General features: G+C 40.0%; 1 protein-coding gene across 5 annotated transcripts; it reads left to right on the top strand.

Annotated features, from left to right (window-relative positions):
- The first annotated feature begins 3,878 nt into the window (after positions 1–3,878).
- Positions 3,879–26,688, top strand: HNRNPR (heterogeneous nuclear ribonucleoprotein R). 5 transcript variants are annotated; one of them, XM_051637720.1, is made up of 11 exons: positions 3,879–3,985; positions 10,117–10,282; positions 12,555–12,673; positions 13,097–13,204; positions 13,898–14,011; positions 19,966–20,142; positions 21,808–21,943; positions 22,358–22,563; positions 23,256–23,405; positions 25,116–25,237; positions 25,415–26,688. In XM_051637720.1, exons 1-11 carry the CDS (start codon positions 3,911–3,913, stop codon positions 26,025–26,027), a joined length of 1,986 nt encoding a protein of 661 aa, XP_051493680.1. In that variant the 5' UTR covers positions 3,879–3,910; the 3' UTR covers positions 26,028–26,688. The 5 variants fall into 5 exon arrangements, with proteins under 5 accessions (XP_051493680.1, XP_051493679.1, XP_051493678.1 ...); XM_051637719.1 differs by having other exon boundaries at positions 10,114–10,282; XM_051637718.1 differs by having other exon boundaries at positions 10,096–10,282.
- Positions 26,689–27,376: the final 688 nt, after the last annotated feature.

Below are 27,376 nucleotides of genomic sequence, written 5' to 3'. Positions count from 1 at the left end.
GTGGGGACAGAGCACTTTCAGCTGAACTGATGTGGTGATTATTGCTGCAGCAAGCAGAAGCTTCCCCCCAAGGCACTTAGCTTGTGCTGTGTCCTACACAACTATGATGGAAATTGCCAAGAGTGCTTGGCTCTGGGGTGGGGACAGAAGTGACAAGTGAGGAAAGTGATATGTCCAAGATCTTTAACAAGCTGGTTTTAGTGCAAGAAACCCATGTTGCCTTGGTTGTCTTGGGGCCTTCTGTCATGCTAGTCCTACCCTGGTGCAGGCCAGGGGAATGAGGTAGGGAAAAGGCAAAGCATAGACTTACATTTTCCTGAAATCAAATGACCCAGCACTGTGCAAGGCAAAATAAAAGTATGTGCATAAAGTAACATGGTCATAACAGCAGCACGGCCACTGTAGGCAGAAATTTTCCTGAACATTTCCTTGCTTTAGGGGGGTGGATCCCACTGGGGGCTTCAGAAAGTTCCTCACTGATAAATAAAACCTGTAGATATTTTTTTAAGACAAACCTCCTCTCCCTGGAAGTCTGAGCTTTGGCAAACACAGGAGAAGAGCTGAATGCAGAGCACCAGAGAACAAGATGGTTTCTGGAGGCAGGCATCCACAACACACTACCCATAATAGCTGCACTGATAAAATATATGTCAGAATAAAAAGTCTAAAGCACCAGAAAATGTCACATTCCATAGATATGCTAACAGCTCACACACAAGCTACAGCAGAATCAACTCTGTCACCTTGCCAGTGATGTGGAAGTGAAGAAATTTCAGTGCAGCTTGGAAGAGGAATGGCAGAGTGATGGGAGCAGGCTGAGCCTCAGCAAAACTCAATCTCTGGCCATTAAGACACCACAAAAATGTCAAGAGGTCACAGGCTAAACACACAGAGCTGCTGCAAAGCCTGATCCCTTCACCTCCTTTGCTCTATCTGCTAATGGATGGGCTCACCTTTCTCCTCTGCAGCACCCAGGGTGCTGAAGCAATCAGGAAAGCAAAGGCAGCCTCACTGCCAGGAGCTGCAGCCTCACTTCTCTTTGTTGTTATCAGCTTGTGACTGCAGCAACACCACAACCTTCTGCACGTTCTGGAGGCAGCAGGACTTGTTGCCTGCCCTCCCAGGTGATGCAAACCAGTCTCTGCAGCAGAAATTCACCTTGTCCTTGGTTCCAAGATGTTTTTTTTTCTGCCTTGCCTTGGCTCAGAGAGTTCCAAGGAGAGAGAGTTATAACTAGTATAATTCCAGGATTTTATAGCAAAAACTAACATTGAAAATTCTAGCAAAAATTTACAACTGCTCTTTGCCCCAGAGTGTCTAGGACCTCCTTGCAGGCTCAGCTGGCTGCCTGGGACTGGACTAACCCTACTGCCTGCTTGTTCCTAGCTAGAGGTGTTCAATGTTCAGATCATTTCGGGCTGAAGCAATTCTATGGAGCGTGAGATTGAAGAGCTAAGTGGCTGCAAAAGCACCTGCAGAAGCAAAGGTGGCAGTAATTGTGGAATCCTGGAGTCCCATAACCACCTGGTCTGTAAGCCAAAGTTCTCAGGCCTACAAGCCAGCCTGGAGCTCTTTATACTAAGTGGCTGTACAATAGAAAGATACCTTCTCCTGGTGTCCTGCCGCTTTTAACTCAGAGAATAACAGTGGGGCAGAGCTTGCTTACAGAAAGGAAGGATGGTAAATTGAAGGACAACTTTCAACAGCAGCATGATTCACTCAAAACTAACAACCTGTGCCCAGGTGGCTTAGGCTGACTACTGCAGATGTACTGCAGGATGCAGATGTGCCTTTGTGTCAGAATTGGGTCTGGCCCATTATAGAAATGTGTCTGCACTTTGCAGCACACAGCAGAGGATTTTCAAATTGTATTTGCTAGTGTAACAATGGTTCTGTTGTCATGTGAATCAAAGCTTCAGAGCTTTTTGCTCACCAGAGGAAAAAAAAATCAACTAGACCAGTAAATGAAACCAGTATTTAAAAGGGAAATGATTTCACTATAAATATAATATTCCAGTGAAAAAGCAATAGTGCTGGATCCTCTTAAAGAATGTAGAGTGGGAGACTGGCAGCTTAGAGTTTATCTATGTTTAATTACAAATTCTATCTTATGAACATCAACTTATGACATGCTTGATTAGCGGAAAAATAGCATGTTAAAGTCCTGTATTGGCAAAATTATGCTAGGCTTCACAGAACATCAATATTGATTTTGCATAGGAAATGTGAACAATCAAAAAAAGCCCTACCCCCAAATCTCACAGCCTGCTGCTGCTCACAACTATCTACATATAATTAATTACCCAAAAAGGCTTTGAGAAATATGTGTGCAGAACAGATAAGAAAGTGTCAGCAATGCTATCAAGGCTGTTATTTTGGCAATTAGTACATTAGGAATCTCCCTTCTCTAAGATCTGGTAGTGGTCAACAACTGAAACTATTACAGAAGTGTCCATACTTCACATTTTGCTACAGCCTCATAACATTCAGTTGTCAGCTGACAGGAGTTATCTCAGTATGCTCCGTATTTCACTCCTGGATACTATATTATAAAATATTTAAGAGCTTTGCAGAACATGATGCACATTAAGCACGGGATGGATTCTCGGATTCCTCAATTCCTCTCAGTTTCTGTGCTGTGAGAACTCCTTAAGCCTGTGATTCTTCAGTCACACAAAATTAAGCTGCTGCAGTGAACTTGGATAAGGTAATGAATAATTTTATCTTCTTCCATCTTTGTACCACAGTAGACCCTACATTCACCAAAGATAAGCTGTCACTGCAGCCAAATCTGGAGAGGGAAGTTACAGAGACAGTGCAAATTTCACAAGAGGAGCAGCGTGCCTGCCCAGAGACAGGTTCGGCAGGACAGACTGAACTCCTCCAATACCTGCCTGAGTTTGCCTCAGACTGCTGGATCAGGAAGCTTCTTTTATTTGAATCAGGTCACATATACAATTTTTACTCACTGATAGACTCAACACACCGTGCAGATGCACACAAGGCTTCAGGACAGTCATTTTGGTGTTAAACTCCTGGAAGGACCTCCTCTGAGACTGAGCTACTGCTGTTATTTCTTTTCCAGGCTAAGGAGGGACCGTTCACACGAGCTCACGTGAGGGCACACACAGACACGCGCTCTGGGCTCCACTCACGTTTATTCCCCGCGAGGAGGCGAGCACAGCCCCGCTGCCCCTGCCGAGCAGCCCGCTCTCCCCAGACTCGCGTATTTATTGCATCAAGTCTGCGCTCATTCAGAGCCCGACCAAGCAAATCAGGTAAACAGGCAAGTCACGTTTAATCACAGGCTAATGACAGAGCAGCAGCCCCAGGCAGCAGGTCCCTCAGAGAATCAGAGATACTCGGGTTGGAAAAGCCCCTCGAGATCCCCCCACGGTGTCTGGAGAGCAGCCCGTGCTGCTGCTGCGCCCGGGACCGGCCCCGGCACGGCCCGCGGCCCCGGGAGGCACAATGGGCGGGAGCGGCCGCGGGAGCAGCGCCCGGGAGAAGCTGGGCCGGGCCCGCCCGCTGCTCCACCCGCCCGCCGGGCAGGGCCCCGGGCCGGGCTCTGGGCCCGCACAGCGCCCGGAGGCCGCACCGCGGGGGGAAGGAATGGCGGGTGGGGGGGGCGGGGGGGCTCCCCGCGCTCCTTTGTTCCGAGGCCGCGCGGCGCTGCCCCTTTAAATCGCCCCGCCCGGCCCTACCGGCGCGCCGGGCCCAGGGCGCAGCGCCATTGGCTGCAGCGCCGCTCTCTCATTGGTCCCCGGCACGGCCGGCATGTCCCGCCCCCCATGTCTCATTGGCGCCGCGGGCTGCTCGTCAGGAGCGCCAGTTCCTGAGTGGGTGAAGCAGCGGTCCCTGGAAACAGTTCCGGGAAACCCCGCGTGTTGCCGGGGTCGCGCCGCCGTCCATGAGGAGAAGGAGGTGCGCGCGCCATTTGCCGTCGCTGCTTGGGCCCGAGCTGCGCCGCGCAGGCCCCGCTCCGGTGAGTCCTCGGGGGGGCTTGGGGCGCCGAGGGGCCGCCTCGCGCCGAGGGGGGGCTTCGCGGCCGGGTGCGAGGGCTCCTGCGTAGGCCCCACGGCGGGGCGGATCGCCGCGGGCTCCGGGTAGGCCCGGCGCTGGCGGAGGCGGGCCTGGGGCGCTGGCACCGCGTCGGAGAGCGGGGCAGGGGTGTCGGTTGGGGCTCGCCGCGGCCGGTCTGGCCCGTAGGCCGCGGTTGGGCGGGCGGGCGGGCCGCGCGCGGGAGCTGGCGCCGGGGAGCGGCCCGGGGGCGGGCCCTGCGGCCTGGCGGGGGGAGGGCGGCCCGGCCCGAGCCTTGCATGGGGAGGGCAGCGCGGCCGCGGGCCGAGGTGCCTTCTTCAGTCCGGCTGTGCGGATGAGGTTTGCATGTGGCGGGGAGCCGGGACGCGCTTTTCTCGCGGGGCAGCGGCGGTGCGGCCGCTGCGCTTGGAGTCGGGTTCCTTCTCGGTCCCCGCTGGCGCTGCGGAGCTGAAGCACTTGTGCAGTTCCCTGGCCCTGGCAGTGGCCGCGGCTGCTTCCCGCTCTGCGCTGCTGCGGGGGGCTGAGCAAAGCTTCTGGCAGAGAACGCATCGCTGCTGCAGCGCTCTGAAATCGTGGGTAGCGTATGTTCCGCTACAGGGAGGGAAAAGTGCTCTGCACCTGCTCTCAGATCGCGGGTTCCCGCTTAATACTTCAGTTGAGAGAGTAACGCTTGTCAGACGCTCCGATGGAGGAATTCTCCAGAATTTTGTTTCTGAAACATTGTTTTCCTTAAGTGATCTTTTACCACAGGCCTTTACAAAATCTTCAGGTTTTGCTTAAATACATAATTATTACTGTTATTTTTCAAGTGAGGCTATGGTTACTAGGTCTTAGCGGCCTTTTTACCTATGAGTTTTTGAACATGGTTTATTATGTACTTAAGCTCTGCTGGATTACTCTTTTTGAATAAATTGTTTGGATTCCCCTTTTCTTGTGTACTGCACTAAAGTGTCCCGCCAGCAGTGATGTGTTTGCTGCGAAGGATCTTACTGCTAATGAGGCTGGGCTTTTATTTTTTCTGAGATTGCACTTTCATAACATAATTTTTTACGTGTCTTCTAAACTTAAAGGTAATTCATCCAGAATTCTGCATCTTGCAGTGTAATTTTTTTTTTAATGTGAACTGTGGTGTTTGCAAACTGGCAGAGTGTGCCTCATAATTTTGCATCCTAGAAACTTATTTCCCATGAGCACTTAACATCCTTAACTCTCAGTTTTTCTGTCTAGATATGAACACTTGGAGTAAGATTTGAGCCTCCGGCTAATACTCAACTTACTATTTTTGTCAGAAAAAGCTTCCTTAGGCAAAGATCTGAAAAAATCTTTGAGGATACATTTGTAAGAACAAAGCTCATATGTTTTGAACTTACTTTGAACTGGAGCACCACAACTGTTCTGTACAACCCAACCAAACAGATGAGAAATGAATGGCCAACTCCAGTTAGAACTGAGCATTTAAAGACTTTATAATTCAGGTTAGCAAAATGTAGTAGCTGCTGATGCAGTCAGTGCTAGAATTTAATGGCATGTATGTTCACTTGCTAACCTGTTATGGTAAGGTAATGTCCCAATGATACTTGTGTAGACGCTGAAGTATATGAGCTGTGCTAGTCTCTTGCTTAGCATCATGATGGAAGTTCTCAGGTTTTTTCATTCCGTGGGGCTCCATGGAGTGGGAAAGGTTGAGAACTCTGTGCTGGAAGGGAGGGTGCTAACTATACTTTCTTGTAAAGAGTCTGCCACTGAAATGCTTGTGCAGAAACTTGGCTAATGTGTAAAGTTCTGCGGGATGAGATAACTTTGAAACAAGTAATCTTGCTAATAAACAGTGTATCATAACTAAGCTATTAAAATGTCCCTCTGTGATTGAATAAGCTATGGTACAAAATAGATGGCTATTACAGCTTTCATGTAAAAAATAAAGGGATGTGCCAGCAATGGTTGTGAGCAAGTGAGGCTTTAATAAGCCCCCAGTTCATTCTATTAATGTGAGTTTGTATCTTCCTCTCACTCAACTGATTATCTTCCTGTTTTGACAAGAACCTTCCTGAAGTTTAAGACATATCTTTATAGGCATATCTTTTAATCAAAACCCACTTGTTTTCTTGTGGTTAATTAAAAAACCCCAACACAAGACAAGCAAAACACCCTCAAAACTTCCCCTCAGTGCTGTATTGAATGCAGTATAAGTTAAATGCTTGACACAACTAACATATTGGATAGAAGGCATAGTAACATAAGCAAGTTGAATGACTTTGGTGCAGAGTTTTGATGTATGAATTAGTTATGCTTCCTGGGCACCAAGTGCAACAGGTTTAGTTCCTACATGAAATCAGAAGTTACATAGCAGAAGGGTGAACAATCAATAGATAATCACTGTGAAGTTGGTTATAGTAGTTTAAGATATTTTCCCTTTGCCAGAAATTGCCATTCCTGCTCTGTTAAGCATGTTTTGAGTTAACTAGCCTGTGAATTTATAATTACTTGGGTGGAGTTATACTTAGTCTGTGGGTGGCAACCTCTGTTAGATGCGTGGTATAAAATACAGGGAATGTATTTATTTAAATACAGTGGTTGTCTCGTTGAGGCTGAGATGAAGTTTGAGTTTTTTCAAGATGTCATAAACTATCAGTCTCAGGTGTGTGCCGATTTTTTTAAAATTTTCTAGGAAAATAACTGTTTGAGCCACTTGAGGTATTAAACATAAAAAGAGGCTTGTTTCTGGGTAATTCAGAAGCACCTATAGTTTTAATCTTCTACTTGTCGTATGATTTAGAGCTTTAAAAACGGACTAGTCACTTGTCAAATTACTACTTTGAGATGTAGAAATTTTAGATGAAAGATAGTGGATGGCTAAAAAGATGTTTTTTATCAGTAAGTATTCACTGTCTTCAGAAGAACATTGTTGGCAACAACAGTGTTAAGTTTGAAACAAGACAATCCTTCCCTTCACACACAGCTCTGAGGTGGTGAAGCTAGGTAACGTCTCAGGCACCAGTGGGAGTTCTCCTTGCCTATGTTCAGTTGCCCTCAAAGGGTATCTATTACAGCAGCTCATTTGGTAAGCACATTTTTGTGTACACTGTGTTAAATTCATCCATTTCTGCATGTTTTAAAAACAAATACATAGTCCACATATACTAATATACATAATCCTTATAACCCACACTTAAAATCTTTAGATTCAACTAGTCTCCCTCTTCTCTAGATATCCGAGGTACTTAATGCAGATGAAAAACCCAGTGTGTGGGGGTGCACTTTTGTGTGGCCTGGCTTGTCACAAGCTGAGTCACATGGACACGCTGCACATGCAGACATAGATATCACTCCTCTTTTTTCTTTAATATCCACATTTTTTTTTAGTGGAGAAAAAAAATTTAATAAAATACTGTGTGTTTTCCTTACTGGTGAAATTAAGTTAAAGGATAAATTCCTTGATAGCCACATCTAGGTAATATCTAGGGGGAGAATTAAATGATCCTTTTTAGCTATGACTTTCACCCACATAGCACTGCTGAACTCAGGGTGCAGGTGCAGTATCCTAAGAGATGTCATCTTGCTAGTTGATCATTCAGGAAGAAAAGTCAGTCTGATCTTGAATTGCAGGCCGAGCTTGCAAAGCCAGCAGGGAATCTATTACTATAACTGTGAAAACAAATATATTTCTCCTGGATGGTGTTGGGGCTGGAATATTTTGACAGCTATGTCACTTCAGAATTTTCCAGAGTAAATTTCTTCAAGAAAGTCTTTTAAATTTATGTGACAGGAAATAGCTCACATTTGCTCAGCTGTGATTCTGTGTAGTAATCTAATACTTAAGTGTTAGATAGTACTCCCCGCACTGGTGTAGGCTGGTGATGAAGATGGGTATAGGCACTGTTAGAAGTTTGGGTGATTGAACTGCAGAGGAGGTGGTTCTTTCTGGACACAGAATAGATGTCAGCCTTTGGATCAGTTATAGGCAACACTGAGAATAGTGCTAAACTGGGTATGTGACACTTGAGAGTTAATCTGTGTTTGGAAAAAATGATGTCTGGGAGCATCACCATAAACCACTGCAGGTTAGGTTAGAAGGTACTTGTTGTTTCAAATAACTTTCCTGTATGTAGTGGTTTAGTCATGCAGTTCTTCATAGGTTGTTTTGTTGTGTTTGGTTTTTTTTGCATACAGAAAAGACAGTATATATATCAGTAATTTTTCTTTAAGGCACTTAAAGGGTGAAAAAATTAAAAACTCCTCTGTGTATCTTTTTTGTGTATGTCATCCTATTCATTTTTAGGGAAGGGGGATTCGGAATGGTACTGCACCCAGAACATTTTCTGTTTAACTAAACCTCCTTTGCCCTGCATGGTTTTGAATTTGAGATCTTGCAGATACTGTCAAGCAGACATCTAGATGATTTTTGTTTTCCCTAATTTTTGTAATGTATAGAAACTTCATGTTCAGGTAGCATTTGAGAGTTCATTTAATAGTTGTAATGATAGCTAAGCATTATTGTACTCTTCAGGAAGCATTTTTTTTTTCCTCCTGTAATTAGGCTATAGTCATGGTTGCTTTTAAGTAAACTGAATTGGTGAGAAAGCAGTTTCTTTTTGCCAAGAACAGAGTGTATATATATGCGCTATGTAGCTACAGAAAATTTCCTTTTGTTTTCTCACTAGTTGCATGAAGAAGTGGCACCTGGCAGAGTAGCACTGTGAGGTAGTGTTAACACTTCTCTAAACTTGCCCTTCCAGTGAACACAGCTTTAGTAAAATCATAACTTTTCTGTCTGAAGAAAAACGTTTTTTTTTTTTTTCCCTTGCTCAAGCTTGCAAATCTTCATAGGATATCTTGTGAGCTGTAGTCTAGAAGGGATGGGTACACAAGTAACTTAGATGTGTGGTTATGTTTGAAGACTTGTTTTGCAGCATAGTAAAGAGCTTGAGGCTTCAGCATTAAAAAATAACAAACACTTGTTCCCGAATCATCTACATACCTGTATTCAAGTAGTTAATTCCATTTCTCTGACCATGCTGCATATGCCTATCTTGTTACCATTTCACTGCTGATCATCTGCTTCTTCCCTATCTTTTAAAGCCTGAGGCTCATTTCATTTTTGAACTGAGCAGCTGATCACCCTGATGTTCTCTGCTGGGTAGTTGTATTGTCTCTTGTCAGCCTTTTTATTGGAGAGTACTAAATACCAGCTGGCTGGCTAATTGAGAAATCGAAACTGTTTTTAATGAATTGGGCAAAGCCCACCTGAATTGTCTGAGAAGATAGTTGTGCATCTTTCAGTGCACATGTTTGGAATCAGTTTGTTAATTATGAAGCAAGTCTTTTTATTAATGTAAGAACTGAAGATGCTGCAGTCATGGCTTCCTTTTAAACCTAGAAGTTGTATGTTACACAAAAAGTAGCTGTGATTTGTAGAGCTCCTGTTTGAGTAAAATGGAAAGCACGCAAACAGTTCAGTTGCAGCTTCAAACGGCAATGTGCATTAGAATGCAATGTTTCTCTTTCTGTCCTTGCTGTGTTCTGACAGTGTTGTGAGAAAGTGTTTGGCTGATCTTATGCAGCATGTTGGGTTTGAAGGAAGACATGGCAACAAGCCAAGAGAGTGAAAATTAGCAAACAAGTATTGATCTTTTTATACCTGAATCTACCCTGCAGGGTTGTGTGTTCACTAAATTTTTAACAATTGTTTTAAAAATAGGGGAATGGGAAATGAAAATAGCACTAGCTCTTCTTATTCTTTGTTGAAGGATGTTATTGTCATATCCCAATACATTCCAGCTGCTATGGTAACCAGTTAACTTACAATCAGCAGATAAAAGTTTAGACATTGTTATGTACATGAAGTACATTAAAAAAAAAAAGATGTAAATTCTTCCATGTACATTATCCACAGTATTAAAGGGTTGTACTTTCTTTTGAAAATTAGATCAGCTGCATCCAGAAAGTATTAAATAAAACTTTTGATGCCGGTCATTTGCAGCATGTATACAAATTAGTTTAGATAAATCATGCATTGTCCTACAAACTAGTTATTTCTGGCTTATTGTAATATAGCTCCTGAATTTTTTCCAGCAGCATAATAAAATGGCTAATCAGGTGAATGGTAATGCGGTACAGTTAAAAGAAGAGGAAGAACCAATGGATACTTCCAGTGTAACTCACACAGAACACTACAAGACACTGATAGAGGCAGGCCTCCCACAGAAGGTGGCAGAGAGACTTGATGAAATATTTCAGACAGGTATAATATGCATTTCTTGTTTCTGATTGGTTATGAAAGTGAGGGCATACCATTTTCAAATTTTTATAGATTAAGGTTTAAAAGTTAATTGTTTTTGATCTGTGTAGCTCTGAATGTTTTGCTACTTTGACTACCCTAAAGGCAAATTGGGTTTGACATTGACTAATTACTTGACACATCCTTAGTGTTCTATGTGATACCTTAGTTGCTTTAGGGCACAGAGCACTAGCTTCTTAGACACTGTCAAATAAAGATGGATGTTTGAGCATACTAAACTGTACATTATTTTTTTTTTCTTCAATCCAAATCATCATTTTGCTTTTACTTTTCTACTGTCAACTCCTCACAGTGGTTCTTAAACAATCAAAGGCTGGATAGGTGACATAGTGAGGGAAGCAATTAGCTTGCCTGGGACTACATTTGAATTGAGTCTGCCTGTGGATTTTTTGTTCTCTCTAGTTCTGAGTGGACAGTTTAATCCACATTGGTTATTACACTGAAATGTTCAGTTTGACACTAACTGCTTTTCACCAAAGTTGAGGACTAAGCTATCTAGCAAATCAAGTAATAACTTGCTGGTAGCAAGTGGTCTCTGCAACTTCTAGAGAGGTTTCTTTATATACAAAGGTTTTTCTATTTTGTTTTTGTAATGCCCTTATTATTTTGTCTTATAGACAGAGGCTTCCTTTTCCTCTTTATAGTGTTCTGTGAACAGATTTACAAGAAGCAGTAGACATGCTCTGTGTGCTGATCTTGAATGCCTTAGTGGCAAGATGACAGTTTTTGTTGAAAAAAGTAAAAATTCCACTGATTAAGTGAAGGCAGTTCAAAAACAATACCTTACCAATCTTCAGTATGATAGTCTGGCTCATGTGGATGTCCTCTTTTGGAAGTCATTCACAGTGAGCTTTCATCAAGCCTTAAACCAGCTTTTATTGGCTTCAGACATGCACTTTCTAACTGTGGGTCACAGTGATGTGCACTTGGTTTGAGAGAAGGTGTAACTACCTGGGCAGAGGAACTTGTGGGGCTCTAACGTGTTGCAGTTAGGTTGTGTTGTGAGGAGTTCTCAAGATTTTCAGCCCAGAACCTGACTACCTAGTATAATTCCACTGCATGAGTAACTTGAAAACATTTATTCACACTTGCTTAATGCCACCGAAGATGTTCACATTGTGCAGGGGTTTGTTAGTGAAGCAAACTGCTATTGACACCCAGGCTAAATTTGGGGTTGAACTTTGGGATTTTTAATCTGCTGAGGTCTCATATGAAGATACAGGTGCCTTCCAATATGCAGGATCACTTCTGAAATGTAGTCCTTGGGCTTGGCACTACTGTGCATTTTTGAAATCAAGTAGCAGTTAAATAATTGTGTATTTTGGAGATCAAGCTGTTGCACAGTGTGTGGAGTTCTTGGTATCTGTTCTAAATTTCATTCTGTACTTAATGTGCAAATCTTAGTCTGGACTACTCACTCTCCACAGCTCATGCAAGTGCATTATTACAAAAGGAAGAAATAACCTGTAAAGGTTCTTGAACAGGAAAAGTGCTTCAGAACTGGTCCAATGTTTCTTGGGAGAGTTTGTACCTGTAAAACTAACATTAGCCGTTTCGGGTACATAGCAGGGCTCGAAATAATACCTTTTTGAGTTCTGCTCTTGAACTGCATACAGCAACAAAATGAGTAAAAAAGAAAAAAGTACTTCAGACATTTAGGAAGTCCACTGATTTTTTCTTTTTGAAGTTGGAGTAAAAGAGTGTACAAACCATTCTACTTCCTAATATTTTGTGGGGAAGAGCTTCAGAAATATTTGATTGTCAGTTAGGTAGTTCCTTTTTCACTTAAAATAGGATACCTGTAATTTTCAAGCTTACTCTAGAACAGCCATTCAAGAGAAGGAAGTGAGAACTTAAAATGAAAGGCAAACAAAAATCTAAATTATTAGAAGTGAGCCAGAGTTCACCATTTCAAATCCTGGTGTGCAATACTGCTTTTCTGCAGCAGATTGGATTCCTGAATGCTAGGAAACTGTTACACATGGGGTATAATCTTGCACGTCAGTTAGTGATTAGGTATATACATTTTAATTTAACTTTTTTCATTGTTGTACTCATGTTCTTTCATATGCTTGTGTAGGAATATGTAGTTATATTAAATGTATAATTCTGTTGCTATGGAACGTAACTTTTTTACTTTAAAAGCAAACTGCATAGTTCTTAGTTTGTGTGAAATTCAATAGAAATCTGTAACTTCTTTATCTTTAACTTTTAGGGTTGGTAGCTTATGTCGATCTTGATGAAAGAGCAATTGATGCTCTTAGGGAATTTAATGAAGAAGGAGCCCTCTCTGTATTACAACAGTTTAAAGAAAGTGACCTGTCGCATGTACAGGTAAGGTGAGAGCTCCAGGAGTGTGAGCACATAAGTATAAATGGTGTTCTGGCACTATTGGCAGGAGAGTTGTAACTTAGACGTTCATTGATGTTTCTGTATTCTAATGTTTCAAACCCAAATCAAAAGCCTTTTTAAAAATTGCCTTAAATGTGTAGGTATTTGAGTGCAAAGCAAAAGCTCTCAGATAATAATCAGGGCTGTTGAGAAAATAAGGTAAAAATACTACCTGAAATCTGACAGTTTTTTCAGTCTGATGTGTTTGTTCAATTAATTGTTATATTTTTCTAAAGGATTCTTTTGACATTTTTGTCTATTGCATAGGCTTGATATAGTGACCTCTTGGCATGGAGTGTAAGATTCGGTGGATTCTCAGGGTTTTTCATATGCACAATTGAATTATTTTGTAAATTGTATCTACAGAACAAAAGTGCATTTTTATGTGGAGTTATGAAGACCTACAGGCAAAGAGAGAAACAAGGCAGCAAAGTACAGGAATCAACAAAGGGACCAGATGAAGCAAAGATTAAGGTAACATCTAGAAAATACTGATGATTATGTATGACCTGATATGTCACCTGTGTGCAGACTGAAGTAATTTTGAATGAGCTTAAGTCATTGATACTACCTGGATAAGTATGCTCACACTTGACTTTAAAGAAGTGTGTGCATGGTAAGCGGTTCTGAAGAGAGTGCTTGTTTGAAATGCAGATCTTCCTGATTACACAGTTGCCAGAATGCATGAACTTAATATTATGCAAAGTCTGCAAAAACATTGATATGCGTTTAAGAATTGTCTTTAAAAGTTTTTATGCACTCATAAAATCGCTTCCGGTTTGGATGTTTCAGCAAGGTTTTGCTATATTAAGGAACTCTTCTGTTGTGCAAAAACCAAAGTGCAGAGTGGACGAAAATAATTGTCTCGTGTCCTGGAGTTCTTGGGGTACTACATATGAAATAGAAAATAAGGGAAAAGAAAAATGAGTTATTTACAGTTATTGTAGTATAAAACAAATGTTGCTGTTTGTGGTGGTTTTTTTTTAATAGCACCAAAATAACAGATATATTTGTAGTTTGTCCGTATGTACCTTGTTACCAAATGTGACAAGGAGTAGTTAAGGAAATGCTATCTTAGGACACTTTTATTCTATATATTAACCTACTGTCCTCCCTCACTGTAACTACTGTGGTGATTTTATATATATATATTTTTTTTTTTTTCAGGCTTTGCTGGAGAGGACTGGTTACACTTTGGATGTAACTACAGGCCAGAGGAAATATGGAGGCCCTCCTCCAGATACTGTATATTCTGGTGTTCAGCCTGGTATTGGAACAGAGGTTGGTATATACAGACTAATCTGTTGTTATATGTGTTTGTGCAAACTGCTAAGTAAGAAATACTTGAAAATAAACTCTACTACAAGTGAAAGTTTAAAGTGGTGTAGAGGAAACCATTCTTCTATGTTTGTGTGTTTGTTAATGAGTCTTTCTTACTCCTCAGTGTTCTGCAACAGACAGGATGATATATTAAAGGGGGAAAAACAGGTGGAATATACTGGGAAGAACAATGTGAAACTTCTTAAAACATAAAATAGGTTGTTAAATTGTCCAAAGCTTATGGTCCATTGCTTAAAAAGTAACCAATGTAGATGCAAGCTGTATAGACTCAAAGGTGCTTACTGTATTTACAACATAAGTGGAATTTGAGGGACAGTAGCAAGGTTTATTTTGTGCTAAGTGCTGAAAGTGAAAAAGACTTACTATATAAAGATAGAGTTTTGAAGAGGATGACTGAGATGAGTAATAATTAAGGAATTGTTTATTTGCTTTTGTTTCACTCTATATGAGAACATGCTTGATGCTTGCATGGACTGATAGTGAAACTACCACACTGAAAGAGTCCATGTAGCTTGTTTCCTCTTGTAAATTTTTGCATTTCTGCATTCAGGAAGGTGGCTTAGAAGTTGTTTACCAACTGAGTGGTGTTGCCAGGGTGATTACATGATGGTATAAGTGTTATTTGCACTATGCCTCATTGATACTAGGAAATACTCCTTTACAGAGGAAATATTTATTTACTAGGAAATATTTCTATTACACTGCAACAGGCTTCCTAGAGAAGTGGTTGATGCCCCAAGCCTGTCAATGTTCAGGAGGTGTTTGGACAATGCCCTTAATAGCATGCTTTAACATTCAGTCAGCCCTATAGTGGTCAGGTAGTTGGACTGGATGATTATTGTAGGTCCCTTCCAACTGAAATATTCTGTTAATGACTGAAAAGACTTCACTGATCTTAGGTATTTTGTCCTAATGCTGATGGCTAGGCTCTTTAGAAAGTCTCAAGAAAGCCATAACATTGCCTGTGCTTTAATACTATTAAGAGTATGGTTTTTTGCTAAGTTTCCTGAAGCTTGCTAAAATAGGTAACTTGTGGAAACGCCCTTAAGATAGAACATAAATGTTTCTCCAGTTAATCGACATTAGAGGCTTAGTAAAACCCAAACAGCTAGTTACAAAAACCGTACAGCTACTGAATTAATTGGTTGCTGTTGTTCTGTTGACTTAAGAGTGTTTACTGCTTTAGACATGCTGCTTGGTCTGACTGGCTGAGATGCAAAAACTTTGCTGAAACTGATGTATGGTTTCTAAAATTCTGTGAAATTCAGTCTTCAGCTCTTGCTGTTGAGCTCTTGAGGCACAGTAATCAACAATTTAAACATGATCTTATGATGTTGGTGGACTAGGCAGAGCATGTTTAAACTCTGGAGATCATTGTGGCACTTTTTTCTCCAGAATGAGGTAGATTTTTTGTTTGTTTTTTCTACCTCTTAAGTTTTTGAGAACCATTTCTCTCTTTTGTCCTTGATAGTTCTGGTTATATAAGAGTGTAAATGCCTCTTTTCTAATATTGTGGATAGAAAGAGTAAAAAACTCAGGATGTTTCCTTTTGGATTGTGGCAGTGAAGCTTTTGTGTTTGAAACTTACAATACTGAAGCTCTCATAGCTTGTGACAGCTCAGATATTTCAAAGCCAGAGCTGTCACTGATGACATTAATGGCAAACCTGGATTTTAAGGATACCCAAGTACTGTTTATGATTTCAAGAAGATACATACTAGGTAGATTTTTTTTTCTCCCAAGATGTAGTACATCTTCTACTGTAAATATTTGTATGCCAACTGGTTTATCTTCTTAAAACATAGAACACATTCCATGTTACCTGTAGCTTTAAATCTCCTTAAATATGTACTTGAACTTTGTACAGTATTAATAAATAATCTTGGGGTTGTTCAGCATGATAAATGTTCACAAATTGTCACAGTGGACATTTTGTTGAAAGGATTATGTGGGTGAAGCTGTCCACTATTTTTTCAGATGGGGCCAAGAGCAGCTGGACCTTTTTGGAATGTGATTCTATTACAAAGACAGTAGTTACAACTGTCAGGAAGCTTGGAGGAGAAAATAATTGTGATAGGACTTGATATTAAACTTGAATATTCTTTTTATTTAAGGATTTGCTGCTCCAATGTAAAGCATTTTGCTGATTTGAGATCACATTATGCCAGCACTTGGAAATGTTTATGGGAGTGTTTACTGGACCAGAATGGAAGCAGTAATTTTCGAGTTCGTTTCTCTCCTCATGCTGGCTTTATTATTTGCATCTGCAAAGGTTGATAACTACTTTTCCTCAGTGGGCTTGGACAGTGCCTCTGTTTTGTTTACAGTTTCAAAGATCTCTTACACTGCTTTTGCTTACTTCCCTGTTGCAGCAGCTGTTCTTAAAGATGATCAGAAGGCTTTTAAAGATACTTTTCTTCCCCTCAGAGGACAAGGTCTAGTCAGTAAGCACATCAGGAGATTCAAGGTCATGACTGAACCCATGCATCTTGCCAGTAAGCTATGAGCAAACTTCAGTTTGGTTATGAAAATGCTTGAGCTGTTTATTTCTTCACTTAACCTGTTCTGCAGGCTATTGGTCCCTAGTAGGTTGTTTTGTATTTTTTTCTAAACACTTTGAATACTCTGTCACAATCTTGTGACTGTTTGATACAGGAGTTCTTGTGGAGATGCTTCTGTAAACCACCAGATTAGATTTAAGAGAATGGTCAGAATCTTGAACATTTTGAAATTTATAGATTATTTTTGCATCTTTGAGATACTGGAGCTTTTATGTATACCATGACGAAGATGCTTAGATGTGTCACAGTACAGGTGATTTCTAAAGTGAGTATTCATATTCCATGAACAAAAATAAGTTTCTTGGAGGAAAAAATTGGAATGGGTTCTTAAACTGAAAGATAATAACTGATTATTTGCATGGCGTATCAGGCTCTGCTTAGGGATACTTGCTGTATGCTAATTGTAGTTTATCATTTTACTAAAGTGTTTATGCAAGTTATGCTGAAAAAATATATTTTGTATTCCTAAATTCCATTTTTTTAACACAAAATGACTTCAAGTTATCTTAGTGTTGCGTAATAAGCCAGTTGTTCAGCAGTGTTGAAGGGTGCACAGACAGTAGTAATTTCTACATAGCAATTTCAGAAGTTTTTGTAATGAAGTGTGGACAGGACAGGGAAAGAAAATGTATTTCATTAAATTTAGTCACAGCAAGGAGCAGTTAAAGTGTATTAAGAACAAAAGGAGTATTAGTCCTAAGTCCACTTCTAGTCAGGGATGATGAAGCTTTCATGCAGACAAGACAGGCATTCATGGTTTCAGTTGAGTAATGCTGGATGGTAAATCCAACATTGTAACGTCTGCATTTATGGGTAATAGCTAATGAGGTTGAGCTGTATTGGCTAGACACGTTAGAATACATACTTTTCACTTCTTATATTCAGTCTGTTGAGTGAGGACCTTTTAGTTGTTAAACTCTGGAAAACTGAAAACATCATTCTTTTTTAGATACTTTAATTATTTTCTTTCTTTAGAGGATAGCAAAAAAAAAATCTGACATACATGTGGCCTGTCCTGACTTAGCACCAAAACTTAAGGTAACTGCTGTGATGCTTAAATTCCATCCTTCACCTTTTGGTGTAAATTAATACAGTACTGTTTAAGACATGATTTGAGGAACAAGAAGCTTCATTTGTAACTGTAAAGTACCCACCCGTCATAATAGGAAAGGGGTGAGGGGGAAAGCACTTCTCAAAATCAGCCTCATGTAGCCAGTATGAAGAGAGTAATTGGCTTAACTTGTACTGATTGCTGGATTGGTTTCAGCCTCGAGGTGTCTCCAGATAAAGAAAGCCCTACTCTCCAGTTTTGAGAGACTTTGTTTCAGTGTTTTTCAGTGATGTGAAATAAAAACTTGAAAAATTCTGTAAGTAGCTTATTTGCCCATAATATGCAAAGATGATGTGCAAGGTTAGAATCCTGCGTAACAGTTTAGACTACAAAATAGAGGAATTGCTACAGGTCCCTTTCAGAACTGAAACCTATTGGGTAAGTGTATGGTAAACATAATCTTCTGTTATAAAAAATGCAAAATTACTTTGAGCTGTGTGAATGGTAAGATGGTATTATTGCATCGGCTCCTCTGAGTGAGTGGTCAGAGTTTGTAACAAGAAGTCAGAGAAGGATTGTGAGGCTGACTGGCAATCTGGAGAGTTACGCTGCTGGAGATGTTGGGGCAATTTAAACTACTTCTGTCCATAACATATTAAATGGGAATTATTATTACAGTAATACACTGTAAAAATTAACTTTAGCAATGGTATAATAAGCTCAGCAGGAGTTGAACTAGGCAAAGCTGGAGCTGATTTAGTACAAAAATGGACTCACTTTTGTGCTGGAAGAACTGTGGAGGTTCAGAGGCTTTTTGGACTGTGCCAAGTACTTTTTCTCTTGCTGTGAGGTTTTTTTTTAATGAATATTGCAGGTTTGGAAGAGCTAAAGCAGTCATGCAACCTATATTAATTAGCACTTAAATTTGACGTTTAGGAGGAATTTGCTGCAAAGCATGTGAAGAGCACTAAGAAAAGGAGAGAAGTTTTGAAGCAGCTCTTGCGAGGCTGCAGTGTGCTCCTGTTAGCTTGCAGTGCCAGAAGAGGCTGGGTTGTTGAAATAACTGAAGGACACATTGTCACAGAAGTGGATTGCAGCCCTTGGTAGTGCTCTGGACAGTTGTTCAGGAATCTTGACATTGAATTTTCCTGAGTTAATACTTTCAATAATTAGTCTTCTAGAACAGAAATAAGAAGAAAAATGGGAGTACTTTGTACAGGTCCTTTAGGAAGCAAAACTAGAAAAAGTGTAATGGTTTGATTCCAACAAAGTCCCAGAAATGATGCAGTTGCATCCTACTTAGACAAGATCTTGTATTGTTTAACTGATAATGCCTTTTTCTAAAGTTTTTCCACAGTGCTCTTTTTCTGGATCTAAAATACGAAACAAGACTGATATTTACATTCTTTGGTATTTCAGCAACTTTATTCAGGCTTATCAACATATCTTAAAAAAAATAATTGCAGAGGTTTCTTCTGACCTTTGCAAGATGTTTACCTGATGCTTGCCTTGTCTAGTCTTGATCTTGTAGTTCAATGTAAGTTTACAGGCTCAAAGCAAATACACTTAGATGTGAATTATGCCCACATAATTTGGAGGGGTGGCGGGGAAGCATTCTAGGGAGACCTCAGCTGAGGAGATTAAACTCCTTAACAAAACTTTACCAAACTGTGTCATCACTCTAAGGAGCAAAACCATGAGGGCTCCAGATTTTCTCAGGCAAATATTAAAACATTTGGTTGGTGGAAGCTGAAACAAATACAGACTAGAAATAAGATTACAGTATATATTAAAAGTGGCAACTGTGCAGTGGGCAGTTTAAGGATTTTTGCAGATTTTTTTTCTGTCTCTGTAGCTTTCTAGTGAAGATTGAGTTACAGATTGATTTGAAAATACTGCGTGAGCAAGTAAGTGCTTGGCCTGCTTTCATGCAGGATACCCACCTAGATAATCTGTAAAGTCTTTGTTTTTAATTGCCAAAATGATAACCAGGTAAGAACCATTTGCCTCTTCAGTGGTGGAAATATAAGTAACAAAACAGTATAAGTAACAAAACAGTATGAGTAACAAAACCAGGTTTTCCATGTATAAGATCCTAGTACTAGTAGTGGGAGGTTTAGAAGTCTTCTTAGGACACAGGGTAATGTTGACTGCAGTGACAGCTGCGGTGTTTCTGCTGTGATGGCTCATGCTGCAGTGTATTTCCTTTCCCAGGAACTTTCAAGTATTAAAAGTAAGGTTGACTTTCTGAGAGAGCTTTAAGTGTTCTCTTCCTTTTTTAGGTTTTTGTTGGTAAGATTCCTCGAGACTTGTATGAAGATGAATTGGTACCACTCTTCGAGAAAGCTGGTCCAATTTGGGATCTGCGCCTCATGATGGATCCTCTTTCTGGTCAAAACAGAGGTTACGCTTTCATTACCTTTTGTAGTAAAGATGCAGCACAGGAAGCAGTCAAACTGGTGAGTAACTTATTTCCAGACTGGACAAAATAGTGTGAACATCAAGCATGTTGCTAATCTCTTAAATAATGAAGTGGTTGAAGTGTTGTGTTAAAACATCTATTGACAGACTCAAAATTTTACTTTCTTAAAATGTACCTCCTAATTTGATTTAAGTAAATACAAACTGTGGTCCTCAAAGTAGAGCATTGACTGCTACAGCCTACTGCAGTCTGTTAGAAGACAGGTGGTTATAGTAAGAGCTAATGTGATTACAACTGGAAAATATATTTTAAGATCTGCTGTGTTTAAGTTTTATCATCCTTTATCATCCTTTCTACTCTGAAGAACTAATTAGAGATGCTTTGTTTAGCTGCTGTGGATGAGGTCTCTGACTTGGTGCTCTTTATGGTTCACAGTGGCCTTTAGTTCTTTGTTTTGGCAGTCATTCAGTCAACTCACTGCACAGAAACCTGACTTACCTGCATCTAGATGGTTTGGCAGAGGACACAGAGCAATTCCCTAGGGAGTTCAAATCATAGACAGCAGTCTGACTGGGCCCTGGTTCCTTTGGCCTAGCTTCTGCCTGAGAGGAAAATTTAAGAAACTAAAGAAGTGTTTCTCTTGCTTCAGAAGGAGTAATTGTCTCTAGATGTTCCAGTGTTTGTTCCCTCAAATATTTTCCTGTAGTTAGAAATAGTTGCAGTTAGGAGTCTTCCAGGATTAGGGAATGCTTCTCCCTGTTTAGGCTGTTTTTTCCTTTTTAGAATCTACTTGGATGTTTCCTGAATGAGATGCAGAAAATATTTTTTGCAATTGATTGTTTCTGGGTTTCAGTGTTATATGTAAAGCAAAATTCTGAAATGTTTTTGTCTTCCTTAAAGTGATGTTTGATAGCCTGTGGTACCTTAATATTGTTCTAGTTCTTCTTGAATATGAAGAAAGTCACTGAATTAATTGCTCTGTCATCTGTATGGTTATGCCTCAGCTAGGGTAAAAATGGCTGAAAACTTGCTTTTAAAGAATTGAGTGATATTTTTCAGAAGATGGCAAGTGATCAAACATCCATTCTCCTAAGTTCTGTTTGAAAATCCTGTCTAAAACAAATACTATGTCCATCTTGAATTCTTACATAAATTTTTAAAGTAAAACTTTAATGGTAAAATTCAGAGTCCTAGCATTTCCAAAAATCCCTGCTGTGGGGGTGAGGGAAACAAGGTCACACACTAATTTAGACTTCAGAGTATCTCATAGCAGATAATGCTCAGTGTTTAAAAGCTGTCAAAACGAAGTGGAAGACCTCAAGCTCTGGCTGACATTAAGTCTCAGCATAGGAAGAGCAGTTGTCTACGAAGATCTTTGAAGTCTGAGACAAACAGTAGGTGAATGAATTTACTCCATGCAGTTTGTCTCTGTTAGGTGTTGTACCTTGGTTTCTTTGCAGCTTTCCATTCAGCAGAACTTCTAAAGTTTCTGTGGAAAACCTAAGCTTGACAATGTTCCTCCAAGTGAATGCTGACTCAAATACTGCAGATCTAGTAATTCTCTTGCAAAAAGTTCATTCAGTATGCAGGTATAAAATTAGTAGTAGATCATTAAGAAAACAGGTTTTTTTAAATGATTTTGAGGATCTTTTTGTTTTGTCCACAATAATATGAGTAAATGAATGAGTTTTTATTTTCTCAGTGTGACAACTATGAAATCCGTCCTGGGAAGCACCTTGGAGTGTGCATCTCTGTGGCAAACAACAGGTTATTTGTTGGGTCAATTCCAAAGAACAAGACTAAGGAAAATATACTGGAAGAATTCAGTAAAGTTACAGGTAAGACCTTCTTAAAGAGCTTTTCACACTGATCCCAAAATACCCCTCAGTCTTTCTGTTTGTAGGTCTAGTTATTTGACAGGTGCGTTCAGCTGTCATTGAAACTGTTTCCAAGTTGTAATCCAGATTTGTTGCTGGTAGAAATTTTATATATCAAATACCTTTTATGGTGGAGTGTTTTGCAGGGCCTGATTGTGAGGTAAGTTTGTTATGGAGAATTTAACTTGATGGGTGTCCTGTTTCTGGGTAAATTTGATGGATATCTCGTGTTCTGCTTTTCTTGTGCTCCCTCCCCCTTTCAGGTGTTAAATTCAAAGGCTGTGTATTACAAAAAACAAGGTATTTAAAGTAGACTCTAATTTATTTTTTTTTAATTCCTTTTGAAGCTTGGTATACTAAAGACCTGTTTTTCAGAGGGTTTGGTGGATGTAATCTTGTATCATCAACCTGATGATAAAAAGAAGAATCGAGGCTTCTGCTTCTTGGAATATGAGGATCACAAGTCAGCAGCGCAAGCTCGTCGCCGCCTCATGAGTGGGAAAGTAAAAGTCTGGGGAAATGTTGTGACAGTGGAATGGGCTGATCCAGTAGAGGAACCTGATCCAGAAGTGATGGCAAAAGTAAGTCCAGAAACTTGGATGCTTCTGTGCTTTGGGAGGAATTTCTTTGTGCCATAATGACAAAGATTTTTTGCAGCTGAGCAAGTCTAGGTTTGAGGCACAAAAAGCAGTTAAGGGACGTTTTCACAGGAGTTGGCATGGTCTGAGCACTGCAGGTGAGCTGAGGTTGTGAGACATGAGGAATGTGCTGTTGTAACCTACAGTTCACATTTGAACTAAGGGTGTAGAGTTATACTGCTGGACTGTCCATTTTTTGCTTCTGCTGATTACCAGGTTGGGTATCTTGTATTTTCTGGAGTGAGATAAAGTTGAGCATAGGGAATGACACGCTCTTTTTCCCTGTGTTTTGGGAAAAATGCTGCTGTTGAGGTTTATTACTAAAATTTTACTGGGATTTGTAGCATCCCAGAATCAGAAAATCAAAGTTGGATATTCTTCTGGTCATGAAAGGGAACTGTGGAAGGAAAGAAGTTGTAGAAACTTCATACAGGTAAATACAAGGCCTTTTTTTTTTTCTTTTTTAAACAAAAAAAAAAAAACAAAAACAAAAAAACAACGAAACAACTGCAGAATTTTTAAGGAAACCCAAAATTTCTTAATGCAGAGAAGTAAGAAACATCTTACTAGTTTATTAGTTTCCTTCGAGGTTTGGCTTGTAAAGATTACAGCTCCCTTTTTCGTGTTTTCACCAGGTGAAAGTGTTATTTGTGAGAAACTTGGCCACTACTGTGACAGAAGAAATTCTTGAGAAATCCTTCTCTGAATTTGGAAAGCTGGAAAGAGTAAAGAAGCTGAAGGATTACGCATTTGTTCATTTTGAGGACAGAGGTGCAGCAGTGAAGGTAGGTTGGTTATTTTTTCCTAGCTAAATTGGTGGGAGTAGTTTTTGCACAAATGGTGTTCTGAGATTTTTTTTTTTACAGTAAATACGTAGATAAGACAATTTGTAGAGCCCATTTAATACGTTTCCTTTTGTGAGAATCTTAATACTAATAATTTTCTCTCTGGAAGGCTTCTTCGAAATGACTTAAACATTACAGATCATTCTTGGAAGCTTCAGAGGTGTCTTCCTTTGTACGTAAGAACAGTTAAGAGGGACTTTAATATCTGCTGTTTGTACTTCAGTGGATTGAATTCTATAGAAATGGTATAAATTTTTTTAAAAAGCCATAGTTTATGGGGGAAGAAGGTAGGGAGGAAGTGTTTAGCACCTGGCAAGTGTATTGGGTGTCGTGTATGTGGCTACAAAGACGGTTCAAAGGCTCTTTACTTAAGCTTATTAATGATTTTATAACCACTTAATCACGTATAATTTTCCTTCCCACTGAAAGAGGGTTTAGAATACTCCTGACTTTGGCTTTTGTTACTCATATTTAATGAAGTTGAAGTCAGTTTGGATAGGTTTAGACCATGTCCAAGAGAAGGTGAGAGATTTTTGACAGAAAGGGTGAGTCAGCAACACCTGTTTTATTGTAGTATGTCTTTAACAGTCTCCAGTTCCTTTCCAGTAGACCTTACTTCTAAATGCTGTGTTAAATTTGAGCAACTGAAACTTGTAGGGGATGAGAAAAGATCTATGAAATGCAGTACAGCAGAGGATCTCTTAAACAAGCTACATCATCTGCCCGATGGGCCTGATGCTTGGCCACTCAATTGGTTTATGAATTTTGTGAGGTATTTTTGTGTATGGGCATGTTCATTATTTTTTTAATGAAACCATGACGGTGTCAATGCATGGAATTGCTCATTGATTCCAGGGTCTGTTTGTATTCATACATTTTTTGAAATAAATTGCTATGATCTCTAATGTATTTTAGGTATGTAGCTGTACAGATGTGTAGTCTTAATGCAGATATTAATACCCAGAAATGTTAAATGCAAAGCAGATAACTCCAGGTGAAGAGCTGGGATGTAGCCCTAATCTTCTTTTCTGTGTGTATTAAGTTCCCTTGGTGCCTGCATTTGACAATTAAAAATTACACATTTATTTTCTGGAGGATTCTTGTCTCACTTCATGAGATCACCAGGTTTCAGTATTTTTTTTTTTTTCCCCTTAAGTATGTGTCCTCAGAAATACTTGATTTCCTTAGAGGCCCTCATGTAGCACAGTCAGCTAGCTAGGAAGGCCAAATATAAAAATAGCCGTTCTTTTGTGTGTGTGCTGTTACCTGGCTTAGAAGTATAGTGGAGTTGGTGTGAGTAGTGAGAACTTTTGTCAGTGAATTTCTGAACCATTTTTAGGGGTATAGGAACATAAAATGTGATGGTGTTATGCCTTTGTTTTGTTTTACATAATGCACAGTATGTTTTAATGCCCTTCTTTTACCTTATGATTTGAAGAGAATAATTTTTAAAATGCTGTTTCACTGTAACTCTTGAATAAAGTAGAATTTGAAAGAATAATCTGTAACATTCTGTTTAAGTAGCACAGAAATGAAGCACTTGGCATAGTTCAGTCTGGAGCAGCCCAGCCTCTTGGTTTCGTTCAGTAAGTTAGTTGCTTTTTGATTCAAAACAAATTTTTAGATGTTTCTCTTCTAATTTCTGTACAGGCTATGAATGAAATGAATGGGAAAGAGATAGAAGGGGAAGAAATTGAAATAGTGTTAGCAAAACCACCGGATAAGAAAAGGAAAGAGCGTCAGGCTGCCAGACAGGCCTCCAGAAGCACTGCGTGAGTGTCCCTTCTTGCATTACTGCCACACTGCATGCACTTCTGCTCTGAAACCTCAGCTAGTTTAGAAGAACCTGAATGACTTTTCTCCATGTGTTGATCAACAAGGGGAAATGTATACTTTTATTTTGGGAGACCTTTGAAGATAAATAACTGCATGTTTCTTTTTCTTAATAGGTATGAAGACTATTATTACTACCCTCCACCTCGCATGCCACCTCCTATTAGAGGCAGAGGCCGTGGAGGGAGAGGTGGATATGGTTATCCCCCAGATTACTATGGCTATGAAGATTATTACGATGATTATTATGGTTATGACTATCATGACTACCGTGGTGGCTATGAAGATCCCTATTACGGCTATGATGATGGCTATGCTATAAGAGGAAGAGGAGGAGGAGGAAGGGGTGGGAGAGGTGCCCCTCCACCACCTAGGGGGCGGGGCGCACCACCACCAAGAGGTAGAGCTGGTTATTCGCAGAGGGGGGCACCCATGGGACCGCCGAGAGGAGCCAGGGGTGGGAGAGGGGGTCCTGCACAGCAGCAGAGAGGACGCGGTGCTCGCGGAGCCCGGGGCAACCGTGGGGGCAACGTAGGAGGCAAGAGAAAGGCAGATGGGTACAGCCAACCTGATTCCAAGCGCCGTCAGACCAACAACCAGCAGAACTGGGGCTCCCAACCCATCGCTCAACAGCCGCTCCAGCAAGGTGGTGACTATGCCGGTAACTATGGTTACAATAATGACAACCAGGAATTTTATCAGGATACTTATGGGCAACAGTGGAAGTAGACAAGTGAGGAGGGATTGAGAATATTGGAAACATAGAATTGGCTATAGCTCTACATCCTTCAAAACAAAATTGGCTTAATGTTTCATCCTTCAGTAGCGATTGGCTGCCATTTGTATTGGGCTGAAGAATCACTCTATTGTGTATATACTCGAGTCTCTTAGTTTTCTTTTTTCATAAACGCACTTGGACATTACTGGGCTTGCAGAATTCCTGAACTCCATATGGGGTTTCAATGCTTTTATCATTTTAGGCTTCATTTTAGCAGTTTAAAAGCAGGAATGGCACACTGTTCAATCATGATTTTGCAGAACCTCTGGTTTTGGACAGTTTACTTTTTTTTTTTGGATTTGGGATAAACTACATAGGAGTATGCTGTACATAAAAGTAAAAGCTAGTGCTTTGTCTTAGTAGTTTTAAGAAATTACAACAAATTAAGTTTTCTTGTATTGAAAATAACATGATTGTATGTTTTGCATTCCTAGAAGTAGGTTAACTGTGTTTTTAAATTGTTATAACTTCACACCTTTTTGAAAATCTGCCCTACAAAATTTGTTTGGCTTAAAACGTCAAAGCCGTGGCAATTTGTTCCTTGATGTGATTGTATTTCCAATTTCTTGTTCATGTAAGATTTCAATAAAACTCAAAAATCTATTCAAAACATTACCTATTTCAAATTCAATTGTGTCCTAAAACATTATTTCATTGGTAATTCTTGTGAAAAACATTGTTTTCAAAGTATAACTGCCTATGTGAGTGATCAAATTAATGCAAAATTTCTTGTGCTTTCCAACATGTAGCACTGTGGACATCAGACTGAAAACTAGGAGAAATTACAGACAGCCCAAAGGGCACTCTTTTTTAATTGCTGTTCAGTAGCTTACCAGCATTGAATTTTGAAACTTTTTTTTTCTTTTAAAAAAAGTGTTGAAATGTATCCAAACATACTCAGAGATCTAATTTAAATAGAATCTTCTAATGTAATGTGGAGAAGGAAGCAGAGCCTACAATGGTGTTAATTTTGTTCCTTTTTATTATGTACTGTGGAGTTCCTCTGGAGGCTATTCTGCTAGGATCCAACAGTGTTGTATCATTCAGCATACAAACACATAGGGAAATGGTTTCCATTTCAAGCATCTTAGTCTAACTTAAGATATTTGAATAGGAATGAGAATGAAAGATGAGGTGCTGTGGCACAGTAACTTCCTGCTACAGATAGCACAACCATACTCTTCATGTTCTGCTTATTTCTGTCTTGACATTTTAATTTGATGTTCTGCCATGATGAACAATATGCCTTAGAATTCTCATGCCTTGTAATAAAGGCTGTTTAACAAGATACATATCTTTT

The sequence above is a fragment of the Apus apus genome, chromosome 21, assembly GCF_020740795.1.
Source record: "Apus apus isolate bApuApu2 chromosome 21, bApuApu2.pri.cur, whole genome shotgun sequence".
Classification (NCBI taxonomy): domain Eukaryota; kingdom Metazoa; phylum Chordata; class Aves; order Apodiformes; family Apodidae; genus Apus; species Apus apus.
Note: the sequence above shows the minus strand (reverse complement) of the source record. Positions and strands in the feature narration are given on the sequence as shown.